General features: G+C 41.9%; 1 protein-coding gene across 3 annotated transcripts in view; it reads left to right on the top strand.

The window, feature by feature from the left end:
• The window catches only part of triobpb (TRIO and F-actin binding protein b), a 24,518-nt gene extending 5,023 nt beyond the window's left edge, over window positions 1-19,495 (top strand). For 2 of the 3 annotated variants that reach the window (XM_046307152.1, XM_046307154.1), the window contains 11 exons: window positions 169-237; window positions 357-446; window positions 578-687; window positions 2,169-2,604; window positions 3,278-3,512; window positions 3,714-3,825; window positions 11,048-11,207; window positions 11,356-11,469; window positions 12,380-12,466; window positions 16,815-17,013; window positions 17,139-19,495. In XM_046307152.1, the coding sequence (XP_046163108.1) occupies window positions 169-237; window positions 357-446; window positions 578-687; window positions 2,169-2,604; window positions 3,278-3,512; window positions 3,714-3,825; window positions 11,048-11,207; window positions 11,356-11,469; window positions 12,380-12,466; window positions 16,815-16,976 (1,575 nt within the window). In that variant the 3' untranslated portion in view covers window positions 16,977-17,013; window positions 17,139-19,495. The remainder of the gene's footprint in view (window positions 1-168; window positions 238-356; window positions 447-577; window positions 688-2,168; window positions 2,605-3,277; window positions 3,513-3,713; window positions 3,826-11,047; window positions 11,208-11,355; window positions 11,470-12,379; window positions 12,467-16,814; window positions 17,014-17,138) is intronic. The other variant, XM_046307153.1, reaches the window with a different exon arrangement.

Here is a 19,495-nt window from a genome sequence, read left to right as displayed (position 1 = left end):
ATACTTGTCATAATGTCTTAAACACTGTGTACGCCATAGGTTTCATTGGTCCATGTTAACTTGATTTGAATGTCTTGCTGTGAACTGTCACTTAGCTGCTTGTGTGCATTAATGCATCAGATTGGTCGAATAGTGCTGGTTTAACTGGTGGCATGTGTGTGTCTGCAGTGGAAGAAGCACTGGTTTGTGTTGACCGATGCTGGTCTGAGGTACTACAGAGACTCTGGGGCGGAGGAGGTATGTTTTCAAATGCTTCAAAGTTATTGACTATTGCAATAATTGTCTTGGGGGATACATTGTGAGTTATTGATATGTGTCTGTAGTCTTACTTGTTTGTTCCTAACTGTGTCTTACAGAAGGATGATCTGGACGGGGAGGTTGACCTGAAGTCTTGTGTAAAAGTGTCTGAGTTTGATGTAGAGAAGAACTATGGATTTCAAATACAGGTGAGTGTGTTTTTTACTGTTCCAATTTTCGATGATATGTGAGGATGAGTGACAGGTATTTGAGTGATCTCTTTCCCTCACCACACCCGTTCCATTTCTTACTCTACTCTTCTCTCCTGTCTGTCGGTCAGACGAGGGAGGCAGTTGTCACACTGTCAGCTATGACTGCAGGGATCAGGAGGAACTGGATTGAGGTTCTGAGGAAGAGTGTTCGGCCCAGCAGCTCTCCAGACCTAACACAGTGAGTTCCTCCTTCCTCTGTGTCCCAGCTGGCAAATACAAAAGTCACATAAGGAGGCCTATTGTTTTCTTATACTGGTGTACAGGTGGGCTACTAAGTCCATGGGCAGTTGTGGATTACTTCAAGTCTCAATCATGTGTAATGTCATGTTGCTTACATAGTGAATCACCAGGGATTTATTTTATGTAGTGATAGGGCTGTAGCGGTGACCATATTACCACCGCAGTAAAATTCCACGCGACCGTTGAGTCGTGGTAATCTCCTCTTGTGCACTTGGGACGTCCTTTGGTAGTACCCAACTTGCTAACAACCATCAGGTCCTATTGGCCTGGTGCTCAGGGCTCTCTTGTCCCTCTAACCACTCTGACAGCAATGCAAATGCAATTAAAAATCACATCCAACAGTCTCATGCTTTTAAAACTCACCTCACTGTGATGATCAATTTGAAGAAAGAAGTTCAACAGCAGGTTGAAACTGAGAGTGAAACATGGTCGTTGTGGATGTTGGTTCAAAGCCTAAGACAAGGAAATGGACAGTGCTTTCTAAGATTCATTCACAACACCCGTACTCATATTTGAGCTTATGCGTAGGCCTATATGAGTCCAAGCCGGAACACAAACTCTGAATGAAAATTGATTGAGCTGTTATATAATACATAGCCTACTGCATATTACACATGGCAGAAAAACATTTTTTTAAATAATTTAAGTTGTATTTGGTACGTAATTTGTCTATCCGACAGTATACTCACTTGATGAGAGAACTGTTGTGCAGCCTGAGGCAAGAAGCAGACTGTAAACTGTTTTTGCTACTTTCTCAAATCCTCAATAGCCTATAGTCTCATCATGCAGTCCATATATGTTTTGATTTGTAAGGCATTCTAAGTTTTGTATCATTCACAACTAAAGTTGCCAAATAACTTAAAATCTAGCGTATAGGACCTGTTTAAAATGATCGCTTTTAAGCTCATATGCGCACTCGCGCCGAATGGGGGAAAAATATACTTTCTATTTTATTCAACTAAATTAAATTCTGTTCCTCTGACTATAAAATCATATAATATAAAATGATGGCACTGGACTTATCTTGTCAGCTAAATAAACAAGTATATGGCATGGTGCATAGTCAGATGACATACAGTAGGCCAACTCATATTCTGTTCTTCTGAAATACATTTTCTTCATATTATGTTTCTTTAGACCTGACTAAAATAAATAATGGATTGTTGTAATGGTGTAAGTTAAATTGATTTATTACTTTATTTTTATGTAGATGTTCCAAAGGTATGCGTGGAGGCCTGGAGATGCTAAATGTGTTTGTTAATTAACGGTCAATTACCGTGAGACAGGCAGTCTTTTGCATGACAATAACTGGCTGACAAACTGTAATGACGGCCACAGCCCTATTATACTGTCACTTCATCAATCTGCGCTTTCTCTCTCTGTCTGACTTGGTCTCTCCCTGTCCTTCCTTTCCTCCAGACTGCCTGACAGCAGTAGTGACAAAGAGAACTCTCGCTCCCTGGCCTCCACTCGTCGACCACCTTCTCGCCACGGTGATGCTGGATCAGAATTCACCACCTCCACTGTACGCCGATTTGACTGTGTTGAGCTGTCACCAGTGCCTGTCCCCTCCAGCCCTCTGCCAGCCACTCAGAGAGAGGCAGGGGAGGGGCAGGGCAGGGAGCACGCCCAATGGCAGGAGGAGAGGAGCAGAGATGTGACCAGTAGCACATGGGAGCAGGTGCTGTCGAGGAAAGGGCCTGGTGTAGGCTCAGACCCGAGGATAAGAGCAGAGGAGGAAATTGAGAGAAAGTGGTTAGAGTTTGAGCGGCTGCCACTAAAGGAGATGAGGTCACTACTGCCAATGGGCTCACGGTCCAGCCATCCAGCCAATGAGGCGCTGCAGAGGGAGGTAGTGCGTGGAGATGTTTTTCAATTTGCAAACACAATAAATAAATGCAAATTTACTCTTCATCTAGATGATTCATCTACATATGAAGTGGAACTCTTTAACACTAAGCTTGCTCTATTATGCATGCGGGATGGTAATCAGGCCCTCTGCAGTAACACTGACCCTGTCATTCTTCAAAATACCAAGGAGGAGGGTATAATAGGGGCTTAGTTAGCAATACCGTTTTGCCCGGAAAAATAAATGAAGACATTTCCCTGGTTCTAGAACTGTGAGTTTATCAGATGTCGATAGTGGAAACACTGCTGAAAGTCTCATTCCATCTTTGAGTGATGTGTCCTGTGATAACATTGTATAGTGTGCTGTTGACTACTGTCTTCACAGGGGTAGTTTTAGGACTCGTGCAGATCATACAATCATATCATATGGTTGCTGGAATCTGATCCAGATGAATGTACTCCTTGCACTGTCCCTTTGTCTATGATCCATACAGTCCCTAACATTGCCTTTGAGATGCATGACCTGCATGATGTGTGGGATTGATATGACTGCATGGAATATGGCATTCAAATCCCCCTTCACTACTCGCATGTCAGTTCGGTTCAACCCAGTAATTACATACCCCGCCGCCTCTTTCTCTCAGTGAGCTTTACCGCCTCTCTACCTTTGTGACACTCAGGTGGCGTCTCTGAGGCAGCAGCTGGAGCGTTTCCGGGGAGGAGGATGGGGTGGGGGGAGGGTCGGGGGAGGTAGCTGTGGTCGGGAGGCAACGTGCGGCCGCAGCCTTCAGGCCATGGAGCGGGCCCACAAACGGGCCCTGGAGGAGCTGCAGAAGCAGCATGCCCGCGAGACCCGAGAGCTGGAGAGGGACAGGGACCGGGTGCTGAGGGAGGAGACTCAGGACACAGCACAAGGTCAGAGGTCACAGGATCATGGGGTCAGGGGTCAAAATTGGACATAGATGTCATTAGTTCCCCAGTTCAAGGACTTTTGTGGTTTATGAGGCGTGTGATGTCGGAATGGAACAGTCAACACCACAGCAATTCATGGGGTAAAACAATTTTTGATTTTAGATCCATTAACATCACATCCTCCCTTTTCTCTCTGTGGTTTAGTTATGGAGACACTGAAGAAGGCCCACAGGGAGGAGCTGGAGAGAGAGGTGGAGAAGGCAAAGAGGCTTGGTGGAGGGAGTGCCAACACACAGACTCTACGCTCACAGCAGCAGTGAGTGCTCAAAATGCAACTCGTTCCTTACACACACCTTTACATACATAGAACCCCCTTTCTTTGAATCATCAATTTAGGCGTGGGTGGTATACCGTTATTTAACTATATACCAGTGTTGATGCACGGACCGGTTTGGGTTTTTACTTCTATAATGATATTTGGTTTGTTAAATGTGATAAGCAACTCCAACATGTGTAATGTCAGTTTTTGTAGTTTACTCAGTTTGCTACTTCAGTCGTCTCACTCCTCCTGCTTCATGCCGCTTTCCATATCAAGCCCTGCTCCCTGTCACTCAAGAAGAAGCAATTGCTTAAGCATGGAGTCACAAGCACTTTCTTGCTGTTCACTCTGCAGTCTGCATGGTCAGATGGATGCAAGAAAATGTTGCTTTCCAAAAAAAAACAACGAATTTGCGTAATCTCACAAGGATCTATACTGGACCTTGTGCAAACTGGAAACCGCATATCCCAAGTCTGCATTTATTATAGCTGGGGATTTTAATAAAGCAAATCTGAGGAAAATGCCACAAGCTCTATCAACACATTGCCTGCAGTACTCGCACTTTAAAAACTCTCGACCATTGTTACTCTCCCTTCTGGTAGGGCAACAAGCCCTCCCCCGACCTCCCTTCGGTAAATCAGATCACGATTCCATTTTGCTACTCCCTATAGGCAGAAACTCAAACAGGAAGTACCTGTGCTAAGGTCTCTTCACTGCTGATCTGACCAATCGGAATCCTTGCTTAAAGACTGTTATGATCACGCGATCTGGGACATGTTCCGGGTTGCCATTGAGAAGAACATTGACAAAAGGCACCTGAAGGACTCAGACCATGAGAAACAAGATTCTCTGGTCTGATCAAACCAAGATTCAACTCTTTGGCATGAATGCCAAGCGTCACATCTGGAGGAAACCTGGCACCATCCCAAAAATGTCTAAACCTGTTTTTCTTTGCTGTTATGGGCTAATTGTGTAGATTGATGAGGGGAATTTGCTGCAATGTAATAAAATGTGAAAAGAGTTGTCTGAATACTTTCCAAATGCACTGTATATACTCTGGACTTCAACATTTCTCATCCTAATATTTCTTACTTTTTAGATTTGTGTGTATTGTTAGATATTACTGCACTGTTGGAACTAGGAACACAAACATTTTACAGTTTATTGAATTTAGCTCTGCCTGAAGTATCCCCTCCTGTGCATTTTATCATTAAGCCTATGGTCAAGGATGGACTAAATGCAATCACAAAATACAGATGCAAAATACCATAAAGGTCAATATATCAACATAAACTACAAAATACCATTTATTTTTGTAATGTATGTCATTAAAATACATGTGCTTTAAAATACAAAAATATATTTGCAATTAGCCGACCCGAACTGCAGCAACGTTCTCAGTAAGGGTTACCATGCCTGTGATGCTAGTTGAGCAAGTCGATCTGAAAAAGTGTCCACTAAATGACCAAAATGTAAAAGTGAAAATGAACATACCAAAATATACTGCAAAGCACACTGGGTATTATTATTGGCCTTGTTTCAGGGTGGAGCTCAATAGAATAATACTCAACATGCTTTGCAATTGTTAATTTTTTATATACATTTCTATTTAGTTCATTTAGCAGATGCTCTGATCATGCTATAGTCAAATAATATTTGGTCACATGCGCTGAATACAACCTGTGTAGACCTTACCGTGAGATGCTTACTTACAAGCCCTTAACCAATAATGCAGAAAATATTTACTAAATAAACTGAAGTAAAAGATCAAATAAAAAGGTAACACAATAAAAGAACCATAACGAGGATATATACCGAGTCGATGTGCGGGGGTACAGGTTAGTCGAGGTCATTTGTACAATTACAGTGCCTTCGGAAAGTATTCAGAACCCTTGACTTCTTCCATATTTTGTTACAGCCTTCTAAATAATAATCATTTTCAGCACTACACAAACTACCCCATAATAACACAGCGAAATGTTTGCCCAGTATCCCCCCCACAATTATTTTTTTAACAATCGTATTCAGACCCTTTGGTTTAAGACTTGAAATTAAGCTCAGGTGCATCCTGTTTCAATTGATCACCCTTGAGATGTACAGGCTTTCTTTTCATTCTGTCATTTAGGTTAGTAAATTTAAGGTACAACCCTAAATCCATGAACATGGTCACCCTCAGATATTATCCTGACCAACTTGCTCTCCAAATACACCTCTGCTGTTTTCAATCAGGATCTCAGCGATCACTGCCTGCATCCGCAATGGGTCTGCGGTCAAACGACCACCCCTCATCACTGTCAAACGCTCCCTACAACACTTCTGCGAGCAGGCCTTTCTAATTGACCTGGCCCGGGTATCCTGGAAGGATAGTGACTTCATCCCGTCAGTAGAGGATGCCTGGTCATTCTTTAAAAGTAATTTCCTCACCACCTTTAAGCATGCTCCTTTCAAAAAATGTAGAACAAGAAAAGATATAGCCCTTGGTTCACTCCAGACCTGACTGCCCTCGACCAGCACAAAAACATACTGTGGCATACTGCACTAGCATCGAATAGTCCCTGCGAAATGCAACTTTTCAGGGAAGTCAGGAGCCAATACACGCAGTCAGTTAGGAAAGCAAAGGCTAGCTTTTTCAAATACATTTTCACCCTGTAGCTCTAACTCAAAAGTTTTGGGACACTCTGCACTGAGGCTAGGAAACACTGTCACTACCGATAAACCCACTATAATCTAGAATTTCAGTAAGCATTTCACTACGGCTGGCGACGCTTTCCTCCTGGCTACCCCAACCCCGGCCAACCGCAGCTACTTGCCCAAGACTCCCCAGCTTCTCCTTCACCCAAATCCAGATAGCAGATGTTCTGAAAGAGCTGCAAAACCTGGACCCAAACAAATCAGCTGGGCTAGACAATCTGGACCCTCTTTCTAAAAAATTATCTGCCGCCGTTGCAACCCCTATTACTACTCTGTTCAACGTCTTTCGTATTGTCCGAGATCCCTAAAGATTGGAAAGCTGCCGCTGTCATCCCCTTCTTCAAAGGGGGTGACACTCTAGACCCAAACTGTTAGAGACCTATATCCATCCTGCCCTACCTTTCTAAAGTCTCCGAAAGCCAAGTTAACAGATCACTGACCATTTCGAATTCTAACGTACCTTCTCCGCTGTGCAATCCGGTTTCCGAGCAGGTCACGGGTGCACCTCAGCCACGCTCAAGGTACTAAACGATATCATAACCGTCAGTCGAAAGCCAATGCTTTCGACTGTCAACCACCGTATTCTTATCGGCAGACTCAACTGCCTTGGTTCCTCAAATGACTACCTCGTCCGGTTTACCAACTACTTCTCAAATAGAGTTCAGTGTGTCAAATCAGAGGGCCTGTTGTCCGGGCCTCTGGCAGTCTATGGGGGTACCACAGGGTTCAATTCTCAGGCCGACACTTTTCTCTGTATATATCAACGATGTTGCTCTTGCTGCGGGTGATTCCTTGATCCACCTCTACGCAGACAACACCATTCTGTATACATCTGGCCCTTCTTTGGACTCTGTGTTAACCTCTTGCTCCTACCTGGCACGCAGGCGTCCCATCTAGAGCTCTGGAAATGCAAATGCACTACGCTAAATGCTAATAGTATTAGTTAAAACTCAAATGTTCATTAAAATACACATGCAGGGTATTGAATTAAAGCTACACTCGTTGTGAATCCAGGCAACAAGTCAGATTTTTAAAATGCTTTTCGGCGAAAGCATGAGAAGCTATTATCTGATAGCATGTAACACCCCAAAAGACCCGCAGGGGACGTAAACAAAATAATTAGCATAGTCGGCGCTACACAAACCGCACAAATAAAATATAAAACATTCATTACCTTTGACCATCTTCTTTGTTGGCACTCCTAGATGTCCCATAATCACTATTGGGTCTTTTTTCGATTAAATCGGTCCATATATAGCCTAGATATCTATCTATGAAGACTGTGTGATAAACGGAAAAAATAGCGTTTCATAACGTAACGTCATTTTTTAAAATTCAAAAAGTCGACGATAAACTTTCACAAAACACTTCGAAATACTTTTGTAATGCAACTTTAGGTATTAGTAAACGTTAATAAGCGATCAAATTAATGTTTTCTATAGGGGTCCGTCTTGAAATACTGTCCGTGTATTTCTCAACCAAAATATCCGGTCGGAGACCTGAAGAAAAAGCCTGTCTCTTGTTCGTTTGACCAAGAAACAAAGAATTGGCAAATGACAAGACTGTTGACATCGTGTGGAAACTGTAGGTACTGCAACCTCAGCCCTATTTAGTGTCTTTCGCCCATAACAATGGGTTGAAGCGGCGGATGGATATATTTTTCCACTTTCAGTGATCAGATTTTCCTGCACTTTTCAATGAAACGCACGTTCTGTTAAAGTCACAGCCGTGATTTAACCAGTTTTATAAACGTCTGAGTGTTTTCTCTCCACACATACTAATCATATGCATATACTATATTCCTGGCATGAGTAGCAGGGCGCTGAAATGTTGCGCTATTTTTAACAGAATGTTCGAAAAAGTAGAGGGTCGACTGAAGAGGTTAACAAACCTCCAAATCAGCTTCAATGCCATACAACACTCCTGTGTCCTCCAACTGCTCTTAAACGCTAGTAAAACTAAATGAATGCTTTTCAACCGATCGCTGCCCGACTAGCATCAGAATATGTGGAGAACTACAAATACCTAGCTGTCTGGCTAGACTGTAAACTCTCCTTCTGGACTCATATTAAGCATCTCCAATCCAAAATTAAATCTAGAATTGGCTTCCTATTTTGCAAACAAAGCCTCCTCCACTCACGCTGCCAAACACCCCTGTAAAACTGACTATCCTTCCGATCCTCGAGTTCTGTGATGTCATTTACAAAATAGCCTCCAACACTACTCCGACTACATCCAGTTTGATATCACAGTGCCATCCGTTTTGTCACCAAAGCCCCATATACCACCCACCACTACGACCTTTATGCTTTCGTCGGCTGGCCCTCGCTACATATTCATTGCCAGTCCCACTGGCTCCAGGTCATCTATATGTCCTTGCTAGGTAAAGCTCCACCTTATCTCAGTTCACTGGTCACCATAGCACCCACCCGTAGCACGTGCTCTCGCAGGTTTTTCTCACTGGTCATCCCTAAAGCCAACACCTCCTTTGGCCGTCTTTCCCTTACAGTTCTCTGCTGCCAATGACTGGTACGAATTGCAAAAAAAAATACTTTGCTACTATGGCGGATTTATTTCCTTAACTCCTTGCGCCATTTGCACACTGTATATAGATATTTCTATTATGTTATTGAACTGTGCTTTTGCTTATTTGTTGCACTGCTTTGCTTTATCTTGGCCAGGTCACAGTTGTAAATGAGAAGTTGTTCTCAACTGGCCTACCTGGTGAAATATATATTTTATTTTTAAAGTATTGTGGAGTAGCTACAATGTTGATTGATCCTCAGTTTTCTCCCATCACAGCCATTAAACTCTGTTTTAAAGTCACCATTGGCCTCATGGGGAATTCCCAGAGGTTTCCTTCCTCTCTGGCAACTGAGTTAGGAAGGATGCCTGTATTTTTTTTAATAGTGACTGGGTGTATTGATACACCATCCAAATTGTAATTCATAACTGCACCATGCTCAAAGGGATATTCAACCTCTGCTTTTTTTTTTTACCCATCTACCGATATCTGCCCTTTTACGAGGCATTAAAAAACCTCCCTGGTCTTTTGTTGAATCTGTTGGAAATTCATTGCTCGATTGATGGACCTTTACAGATAATGGTATGTGATGAGGTAGTCATTCAAAAACCATGATAAACACTGAGTCATTTCAGCTTTAAATGTTTTATTAATTTGTTAAATTCTAAAAACATAATTCTACTTTGACATTATGGGGTATTGTGTGAAAGTCAGTGACACAATGTAATCTACAGTGGGGCAAAGGTATTTTGTGCAAGTTCTCCCACTTAAAAAGATGAGAGGCCTGTAATTTTCATCATAGGTACACTTCTTCAAAATACCAGCAACAGTGTGTGAAAACCTTGTGAAGACGTACAGAAAACGTGTGTCCTCTGTCATTGCCAACAAAGGGTATATAACAAAGTATTGAGAAACTTTTGTTATTGACCAAATACTTATTTTCCACCATAATTTGCAAATAAATTCATTAAATTCATTTGTCTGTCATAGTTGAAGTGTACCTATGATGAAAATTACAGGCCTCTCTAATCTTTTTAAGTGGGAGAACTTGCACAGTTGGTGGCTGACTAACTACTTTTTTGCCCCACTATTTCAAATTCCAGCTGTAACAATGTGGAAAAAGGTCATGGGATCTGTTGCACATACAATGTTAATGAACAATACTTTTACGTGTGTGTCAATTATGATTTTCATTTAGCATTTGTGGTTAATGGGTGTGGGCAGAGGTTTAGATGGAAACCATTGTTGTACCAAAATCTCTTGAGTAAAACAGAATTACTCATAACGAAGCACACCCACCCTCACCACCATTTTCACGGTTCGATTTTTTGAAAGACAGTGTTTGATCTGGCATTTTAACACATGGCTGCTTCTGTTTTGACTGCACAGCCAGTGCAGTGTCAAGATTTCTACAGAATACCAGTAGTATCTCCAGTTAAGCTTTTTTAAAATATATATTCCCCCTTTTTTTCCTCCCCCCAATTTCGTGGTATCAAATTGGTGGTAGTACGGCTTGTCTCAACGCTGCAACTCCCTTACGGACTCGGGAGAGGCGAAGGTCGAGAGCCATGCATCCTCCGAAACACAACCCATCCTAGCCGCACTGCTTCTTGACACAATGCACATCCAACCCGGAAGCCAGCCGCACCAATGTGTCGGAGGAAACACCGTACACCTGGCGACCTGGTCAGCGTGCACTGCGCCTGGCCCACCACAGGAGTCGCTAGTGCGCGATAAGACAAGGATATCCCTGCCGGCCAAACCCTCCCTAACCTGGACGACGCTAGGCCAATTGTGCGTCGTCACATGGACTTGCCGGTCGCGACTGGCTGCGACAGAGCCTGGGCTCAATCCCAGAATCTCTGGTGGGACAGAGCCTGGGCTCAATCCCAGAATCTCTGGTGGCACAGCTAGCACTGGGAGGCCCCAGTTTTGCTTTTAATCTCAGGCGTAATATACAGTTTATATAAATGAAATGTTTTATATCCTCTCTTGTCTCCTCAGGTTAGAGACCCAGGCCCTGCAGAGGGAGCTGTCTGGCCTGTCTGAGAGGTACTCCCAGAAGTGTCTGGAGCTGAACAGGGCTGAGCAGAGCAACGGGGAGAGGGATAAAGACATCACTCACAAGGAGAGCGAGCTGGAGCAGCTGAGGAAAGAGAACCAGGTGAGCCAGGAATCTGGAGGTCAGCTGGTCCTCTGCATTTAGCCTACTCTACCCTAACACTTTTGTTAATGACAAGCCATGCCTATCTATATGACACATTCAGCGGTTTGTCAGTATGCTCAATACTATCAATGTTTTCACATTTCAGGACCTACAGGCCCGTTTGACAGAGGAGATCAGCCGCATGCGCTCCGTCGTCACGGGCCAGGGGTTGGAGGACGTTTCCCACGACAACCAGGACAGGCTGTCCTGTGAGCTGGAGGTAAGTTGTAGAGCCCCTCAACCATAACAAGCTTCTCTACCTACAACAATGACATAGGGGGCACTTTTCTCATGTTTGAATAGAAAGGGAAGGGTTTATGAAAGGCAGCGTGCAGTTGGTTATTATGTAGGGAAATGCCTTGAAGAATGTGTGTGGTGTAAATTTGCGTTGACTGCACACTGAAACACACTGCCCCCTGTTGGATGCTGTGCACCATGGAGACACCAAAGGTGTTTTCAACACAAGTGAATTTGTTAAAGGGTGACTGCACTTCCTGATTTGGTCTCGTTTTAAAATTCGGTTTGTTTAAGAAATGCTAGCGGCCATGACTGAATTCAACCGAGAGGTGGTTTGATGTGTCGTGTGTGTGTTCGCAGGTGGGAACAGTTATTTTGCCATTTAGCTTCAGTTGGCTATTGTGTGACCGTGGCAAAATTGGTTTGACTTTGGATAGCCTACCTCCGGGGCTAGATGAATTTCTACAATTTATATTTGGAGGTTAAGTTATTGGACATATTTTTCCATGTACATTGTGTAATTTACCGATGGTCCCTAACTAGTCAACCCAAAGTTACCACAGGCATTACGATCGGGTTGCGTGCAGCTGTACTGCGAATTGATGAATACTTGCGTGTTGCCAGATGTGGGCAGGATTGAAACAAACCCAAACTTCATTTACGCTGTGTTGCGGTCACGATGACAAAGTCTCACAAAACTCTGTTTTGGACGAGGCTGACATTATGACCAAAATGATCCTATTTACACTTTGTAGTCAATTATGACATTTAAAATACATGTTTCTTCCAATGATATGTTTTTATGGACAGTTGCTCTTTGTTTGCTCAGTGTCTTAGATGTTGGGTTTATCACTCTTGTTAGCTTGTAATAATATTATTTTGTTTTGTCACAGGTTCTTCTCAGGGTGAAGGAGAATGAGGTGCAGTACTTGCACAAGGAGATCAGCTGTCTGAGGAATGAACTTCAGTTCCTGAACACGGTACTGGTTCACTGTGTATTTGTGTGCAGGCATAAAGGTCTGTTTTCATCTGTAGACGGGTTGGCTGACAACGTCACAAATGATGTGTGTCTATTGATATGGCCAGAAGGCATGTATTAGAATTCTGAACGGTCAGATGACTAGGGGCATGTCCATGTAAAAGGACCCATAAGCACCAACTTGAAGTTCATAGGCGCATATCAAATTGGGTGTCAAAGAAAGATAAGAATCTATATTTTGGGGAAATGAAGGCATAAACCAGGTTTCCATCCAACCTTTTTATGTGAGTAAAAAAAATAAAAAATAATTCACGACAGGCCTGATGGAAACATCATTTTTTGCTAAACTTACCAAATGTCGACACAAAATACACTAGACAAGGTGTCATCTTTTTGTGTCTGTAAAATGATGTGAGAAATGTCAGTGGAAAAGCTTTTATGCGAAATATTGCTATGATAACCATCTTATGGAAGTAAACCTGGAGTCATGTGATGTTGTGTGGTCTTCCTACTACGACTCATCAGGAAAGCATGCTGTTTAGTAGATTACAGATTAAATAAATGATGAATTTCAAAGAGTGGTGAAAATGCAAGGTGTTGAGCTTTATGCTGGTTTCCAATATTGAGGGTCTTGTTCTGGTGACATGATTGGCTGTTTGAAAAATAGAAATTCTCACTCTTTTGTCCATAATAATCTCACAATTTAGGGTAATCTGCGAGCTATTGGCTAGAGAGCATTTGCCAATACTAGAGTGGGTACATTCGCGATATAACGCATAAACGTTTTGTGAGAACCATCAGTAGAGTTGAAAATGTGATGGAAACTCATTAAGATTGTATTTTTTATTCGGTACCGCAAAATATATTTTTATGTGCATTACGTCATCACGCAGCCTTTTATCTGCAACAAGTCAATTTGATGGAAACACTTCTCTGATGGGAAAATGTGCATACTGTCTTGTTTTTATGCATATTTTTGAATATTCACATGAAAATCTGTTGCCAATTTGATGGGATCCTAGCTATTGATACATTTTCAACCGTTTTCCAACTTAAAAATGTGGCATAAGTGAAGGCTTTGATTTGTGGATAAACGGATGGAAAAGGGGTCTTTTAATACTTTTTCTGGTAGATGATTTCTAAGGTAATAGAATACATCATCAAAACACAGAATGTTGAAGTAAAGACCCCTGCCAACTAATATCAACACTTTATATTTAATTTCAGAGAAATTGTTTACCTTTTGTAAGTCTAGGAAATATTGCTTTGTGGTTTCATTACCAAAATAACTAAGATATGTTCTCATTTGAGCAGGGAAGATAATGGAAGTTCATACAGAACATTTGAAAAGTATTCCGATCGCTTGACTTTTCCCACATCTTGTTACGTGACAGCCTTATTCTAAAATGGTAAACATTTTTTTAAAAATCTTCAATATACGCACAATACCCCATAATTGTATGCCGTAATTGTAAATAAGAATTTGTTCTTAACTGACTTGCCCAGTTAAATAACTTTTTTATTTTATTATATTTTATTTTTTTGTATTTTTTTTGCAAGTGTTATAAAAAAATGCATAAATGGATTTCCTTAATTATTCAGACCCTTTGTCATGAGACTCGAAATTGAGCTCAGGTGCATTGTGTTTCCATTGATCATCCTTGAGACGTTTCTACAACTTGATTGGAGTCTACCTGTGATGAATTCAATTGATTGGACATGATTTGGAAAGGGGCACACCTGTCTATATAAGGTCCCACAGTTGAGTGCATGTCAGAGCAAAAACCAAGCCATGAGGTCGAAGGAATTGTCCGTAGAGCTCCGAGACAGGATTGTGTCGGCACAGATCTGGGTTAGAGTAACAAAATGTCTGCAGCATTGAAGGTCCCCAAGAACACGGTGACCTCCATCATTCTTATATGGAAGAAGTTTGGAACCACCAGGACTCGTCCTAGAGCTGGCCGCCCGGCCAAACTGAGCAACCGGGGGAGAAGGACCTTGGTTAGGGAGGTGACCAAGAACCCGATGGTCACTCTGACAGAGCTCCAGAGTTCCTCTGTGGAGATGGGAGAACCTTCCAGAAGGACAACCATCTCTGCAGCACTCTACCAATTAGGTCTTTATGAAAGAGTGGCCAGACATAAGTCACTCCTCTGTAAAAGGCACATGACAGCCAGCTTGGAGTTTGCCAAAAGGTATCTAACGGACTCTGACCATGAGAAACAATATTCTCTGATGAAACCAAGATTGAGCTCTTTGGCTGAACTCCAAGCGTCAATTTTGGAGGAAATCGGGCACCATCCCTACGGAGAAGCATGGTGGTTGCAGCATCATGTTGTGGGGATGTTTTTCAGCAACAGGGACTGGGAGACTAGTCAGGATCGAGGCAAAGATGAACGGAGCGAAGTACAGAGAGATCCTTGATGAAAAGCTGCTCTAGAGCACTCAGGACCTCAGACTGGGGCAAAGGTTCACCTTCCAACAGGACAACGACCCTAAGCACACAGCCAACACAACGCAGGAGTGGCTTCGGGACTAGTCTCTGAATGGCTTTGAGTTGCCCGGACTTGAACCCGATAAAACATCTCTGAAGAGATCTGAAAATAGCTGTGCAGCAATGCTCCCCATCCAACCTGAATGAGCTTGAGAGGATCTGCAGAGAGGAATGGGAGGCACTGGCCAAATACAGGTGTGCCAAGCTTGTAGAGTCATACCCAAGAAGACTCAAGGCTGTAATGCTTCAACTAGGGACTGAGTAAAGGGTCTGAATACTTATGGCAATGTGATATTTCAGTTTTTTAATAAATAAATACATCTACAATCCTGTTCTACAAACCCCTCTCTCTCCAGTTAATGTCACCTCTCCCAGCTCTTACTTACACCTACCCATGAGCCCCCTCTCTTTCCATTAACTGTAACCAGCATCCTCACCTACTGAGCACTGACAGACACGGGACGTCGAAATTTGGTCAGTCTACCCTAGCCTTGATGTTAACGTCCGCAGATAGTTTCAGATTTGGTCCGCCCATTATAGACGTATGTTTCACAAGTTTGGATAGTATAGTGAGTAGAACAGAGTGCAGTGAAATACAATACAATAGAGTAGTACAGTACATTTATTTAAAAAGGTTATTTAACTAGACAAGTCAAATTCTTATTTACAATGACGGCTAACACCGGCCAAACCCAGACGACGCTGGGTCAATTGTGTGCAACCCTATGGGACTCCCAATCACAGCCAGTTGTCTTACAGCCTGGAATTGAACCACGGTGTCTGTAGTGATGCCGCTAGCACTGAGATGCCTTAGACCGCTGCGCCACTCAGAAGCACTTGTGAAATAACATCCATATCCATAATTATGCATTTTTGTGTAGTATAGATCAGGGACCTATGATGTAATTTCATTATTGTAATTCAGTTACCAGGTATAAATCCTCTTCACTTACTGTAGTTCAATAACCAAAATAAACTCAAGGTGCTGTGTCATAGCTGACACCGCATTCTTTCTGCAGACATCTTTGAATCTTAATTCGGAGAAGATACTTGAGTTTTTGGAAAACGTGGTCGCATATAAACCTGAGGGAGTTTTTACCATAATTCCTTTCCCAACTTCGCATCTGAACAGTTCTTCCACTAAATTAGTTTATGTACAGTTTTCAGTGGAAATTGTGCATGGAGTTGTATGGTTGGTTAAACTTTGTTTGACATACAGTTTAAAGTGAGAAGAACCCGGAATAATTCCGTTACCGTGGAATTGGCAACAACAAGCTGCCATGTGGGGAATCACAGGTGGCTCGTTATATCTTATTGATACCATGTTTTGACTGATGTCTATGCTAAAATGGCTCAAATTCGTTAGCTAGCTTGCCAACAACTGTAACAATGTGTTTGAGAGACATTTTGAGACGAGAGTTTACATGTTATCAAGAGTCTAAGCTAGGGGTAGGCAACCCTGTTCCTGGAGTGCCACAGCTAGGCACCACACTTGACCAACTGAGCTAATTGATCAGCTCTGTGAAAATAAATTCAACACACCTGGTCTTCAGGTCAGTTCAATCAAACGTGTTGCCAACCCCTTCTGTTTTGTCCCATAGCTGCAAACATGTTGGTTTTGTTTCTAAACAATGTGTAGGTGGAGACTACTTTAATGCTTCACACAAACTGGCATGTTAATCTACAAGTTAGCAAACCTGTCTTGTGTGGTTGATGGTTCCAAGTCAATCACAAGAGAAAAGCAACAAGTCCTCAGGCTATTCTGTCCATCCCAACATTGTATTTCTGCCCAGAGTGGAAGAGGTATACTTTGTCCATCTGATAAACCTCTGTCTGTGTGCCCTTACCCCTATAGGAGAAGCAGTCGGCCTGTGAGCGGTATAAAGAGGTGCACGGGGAGCTGGGTGGTATGAAGAGCAGGAGTGAGCGGGAGATCCAGAGCCTTAGGGAGCACCTGAGATTGGCCATGGTTGCCCTGCAGGAGGGCCAGAAACTAGGCAACAGCCTGGAACACTGAGAGACCGCCACAAGGGCTCTAGCTCAGAGACACAGAGGTATAGACGTAGCTCAATATTAAGAGCTACATAGTCATGCTCAAACAGCTTTTAAATAGTTGATTACATCGATCTTCTATGATGAAACTGTGGTTGCCTAATAATATATTTTTTTGTCTTTCTAGTTGTGTGGGCACAATGGTGACTGAAGTAGGAGAGGAGCAGAAGTCTTTGCACCAGATGATGCCGGCTCGAGGGACCACGATAGTGCCTTAGCTTTCAATCATTCAGCCAATGAGTGGCATAAACTAGTATCAGCTGATCGGTCATATTACACTGGGTCGCGCAAATTTTTATCTGCACTTTTTAAACTTTTTCTATTGTTGATGTGCGAGAGTGAGTGAATGAAAATATTGGTCTGAGAAACTGGATTATTTGTGTAAAGACTGTTGCTGTGATGTATTTGTGACCTGAAACAGCACTGGATTACCCTTCTCTGCATACCTACCTACATGTAGACCTACTATTTACATGTTGACAGTAGCCAGCATATAAACAGTTGGTCTACATGTTGGCTACTGTCAAAAGCTGAATAAGGAAGCAGGATATAATTCTCGCCAAAAACCAAACTATTTTCATTTCAGAGCATGGATTTGTACATACTAATGAGTCATTCCATGCCATTTCAGCAAGCCATGACACCCACCATCTCAGATTGTTCTGAAATAGTTTCTGTAGTTGGCAATGGGTAAGATTGACATTCCTGAAACATTTTGTTGAAACTTAGTTTGATCTCTGAGAAAGGTAAGGGATTGCACCCAAATTGGCCATTTTTTTATTTATAGGATTCAGATAATATTCAATATCGTATCCAACATCCGATTGGGACCAAACATCTTCCTACTAATGAGTAAGACATGAGAAATCTCATAACATTGTCAAAACCCACCACACCCTATGTCTATGTCTGTTTTAACAAGTAGTACAAAGCTGTGGCTTGGAGTACTTCTCCATCAATGAATCTGGTGATTTTTTTTTCTTTCTCTCCATGTTCAGAGAAATTAATCATTGAAGTCACTTGCGTTATTTACCATAAAGTAGTTTGAAAGTACTAGATTTTGCCCATTAGATGCCGTGGTCCTACTATACTGCCGCACTCTTATATATTTTGCTGGTCTCTTGTGTTTATTAAACAGGTCACAACAATCCTTTGCAACTTTGTAAACAAAACCAATATATTTGGCTCATTATGAAAATACATTGTGTGGTCATCTGCCAAATTTCAAGCCAGTCCTCTATGAAAGCATTTCAGTTTGTCATTTTATGCTTAATGTGTCCAGGAAATGGTGTGCGGTTTATTCCCTTCTAAAAAGGTCTGAATTAGTTCCTGTTTGACTGTTCCCGGTGAACAAGACAACCGTTTACTCTATAGCAGTTCTAATGGTTTCAATGTTATGTTCTTCAGTGATATAAGTCCCAAACATACAATGTTTTGTAATGGTATTGGGTTGGAATTAATGCTAAATGTCACTAATCGCAATGCCGTTCCCTAATAATTATAATTTTATTGAAAAACATGACTGCCATGCAATGTATTTTATTAGTGTTGTCACATCTTAGTCCCTAGCCCATTTATCCATCAAAGTTTTGGACATGTAGAAAAAGTGTTCATATGAGAATTGCACCATAGGGATAGCCCTTTCAGAAAGCTGCCACTTGTTGGAATATTCAAGCAACTTGTTGAACATAACTGAAACTATACTGTTTGTTGGGGTAGTATTGGCATTTGTTGGGGTCTTACTCATTGCTAGGAAGAAGTTAATTCCAATTTGGGCGCAATCAATAAGATCATTAGATTAAATTATATTTAAACTAAATGTTTCTGGAATGATAATCGTATCTCTGACTAACTACAGAAACTATTTGAGACGGTGGCGTTTCAATGCTTTTTGAGGTGGAACGACCTTAATGTTGTACGTGAACAATGCTTGCTCTCGGTGATTGTTGTCATTGTACGCATTTTACTTCGCAAACCTATTTGTCGCTTTATTCAGTGTAATATCATTTTACAATGTGGGTCTCTATTGTGAACAATAACTATTTACATTTGGGATTGACACAGAGAAAGTGGTTTGGAACTGTAAAATCCTGGGAAGCCAAATTGGAAATCGCACTCATTCCTCCAGTGTGTAGATACAAGTCATCTGAATGTGCTTTTTGTTTTATATATGGTGCCTTCTGTGACTGGATAATTGCTTGTAGAAGTTCGATGAAATGTTGTCGTCTCGCAAGGATTCTTGATTTTTTTTTTTTTTTTGATGAGGCTAAGAAGATGCATGTTGCGATCCTTTCCCAACATTGTGTAGGCATGGATTGTGCCACAAAAATGTGTAGTGTTGCGTCAATGAGCCAATGGTTTTTATCTTGTATTTTTAGAGATAAAGTAGACTGTCTTTTGACAATGTTTTTAATATTTAATGTAGGGCATGCGATATCTTTGTAAAGTACCATCCTTTTACAAGCAATAAAAGGCATGTTAATA

This window comes from Oncorhynchus gorbuscha, linkage group LG16 (assembly GCF_021184085.1).
Source record: "Oncorhynchus gorbuscha isolate QuinsamMale2020 ecotype Even-year linkage group LG16, OgorEven_v1.0, whole genome shotgun sequence".
NCBI lineage: Eukaryota > Metazoa > Chordata > Actinopteri > Salmoniformes > Salmonidae > Oncorhynchus > Oncorhynchus gorbuscha.
Note: the sequence above shows the minus strand (reverse complement) of the source record. Positions and strands in the feature narration are given on the sequence as shown.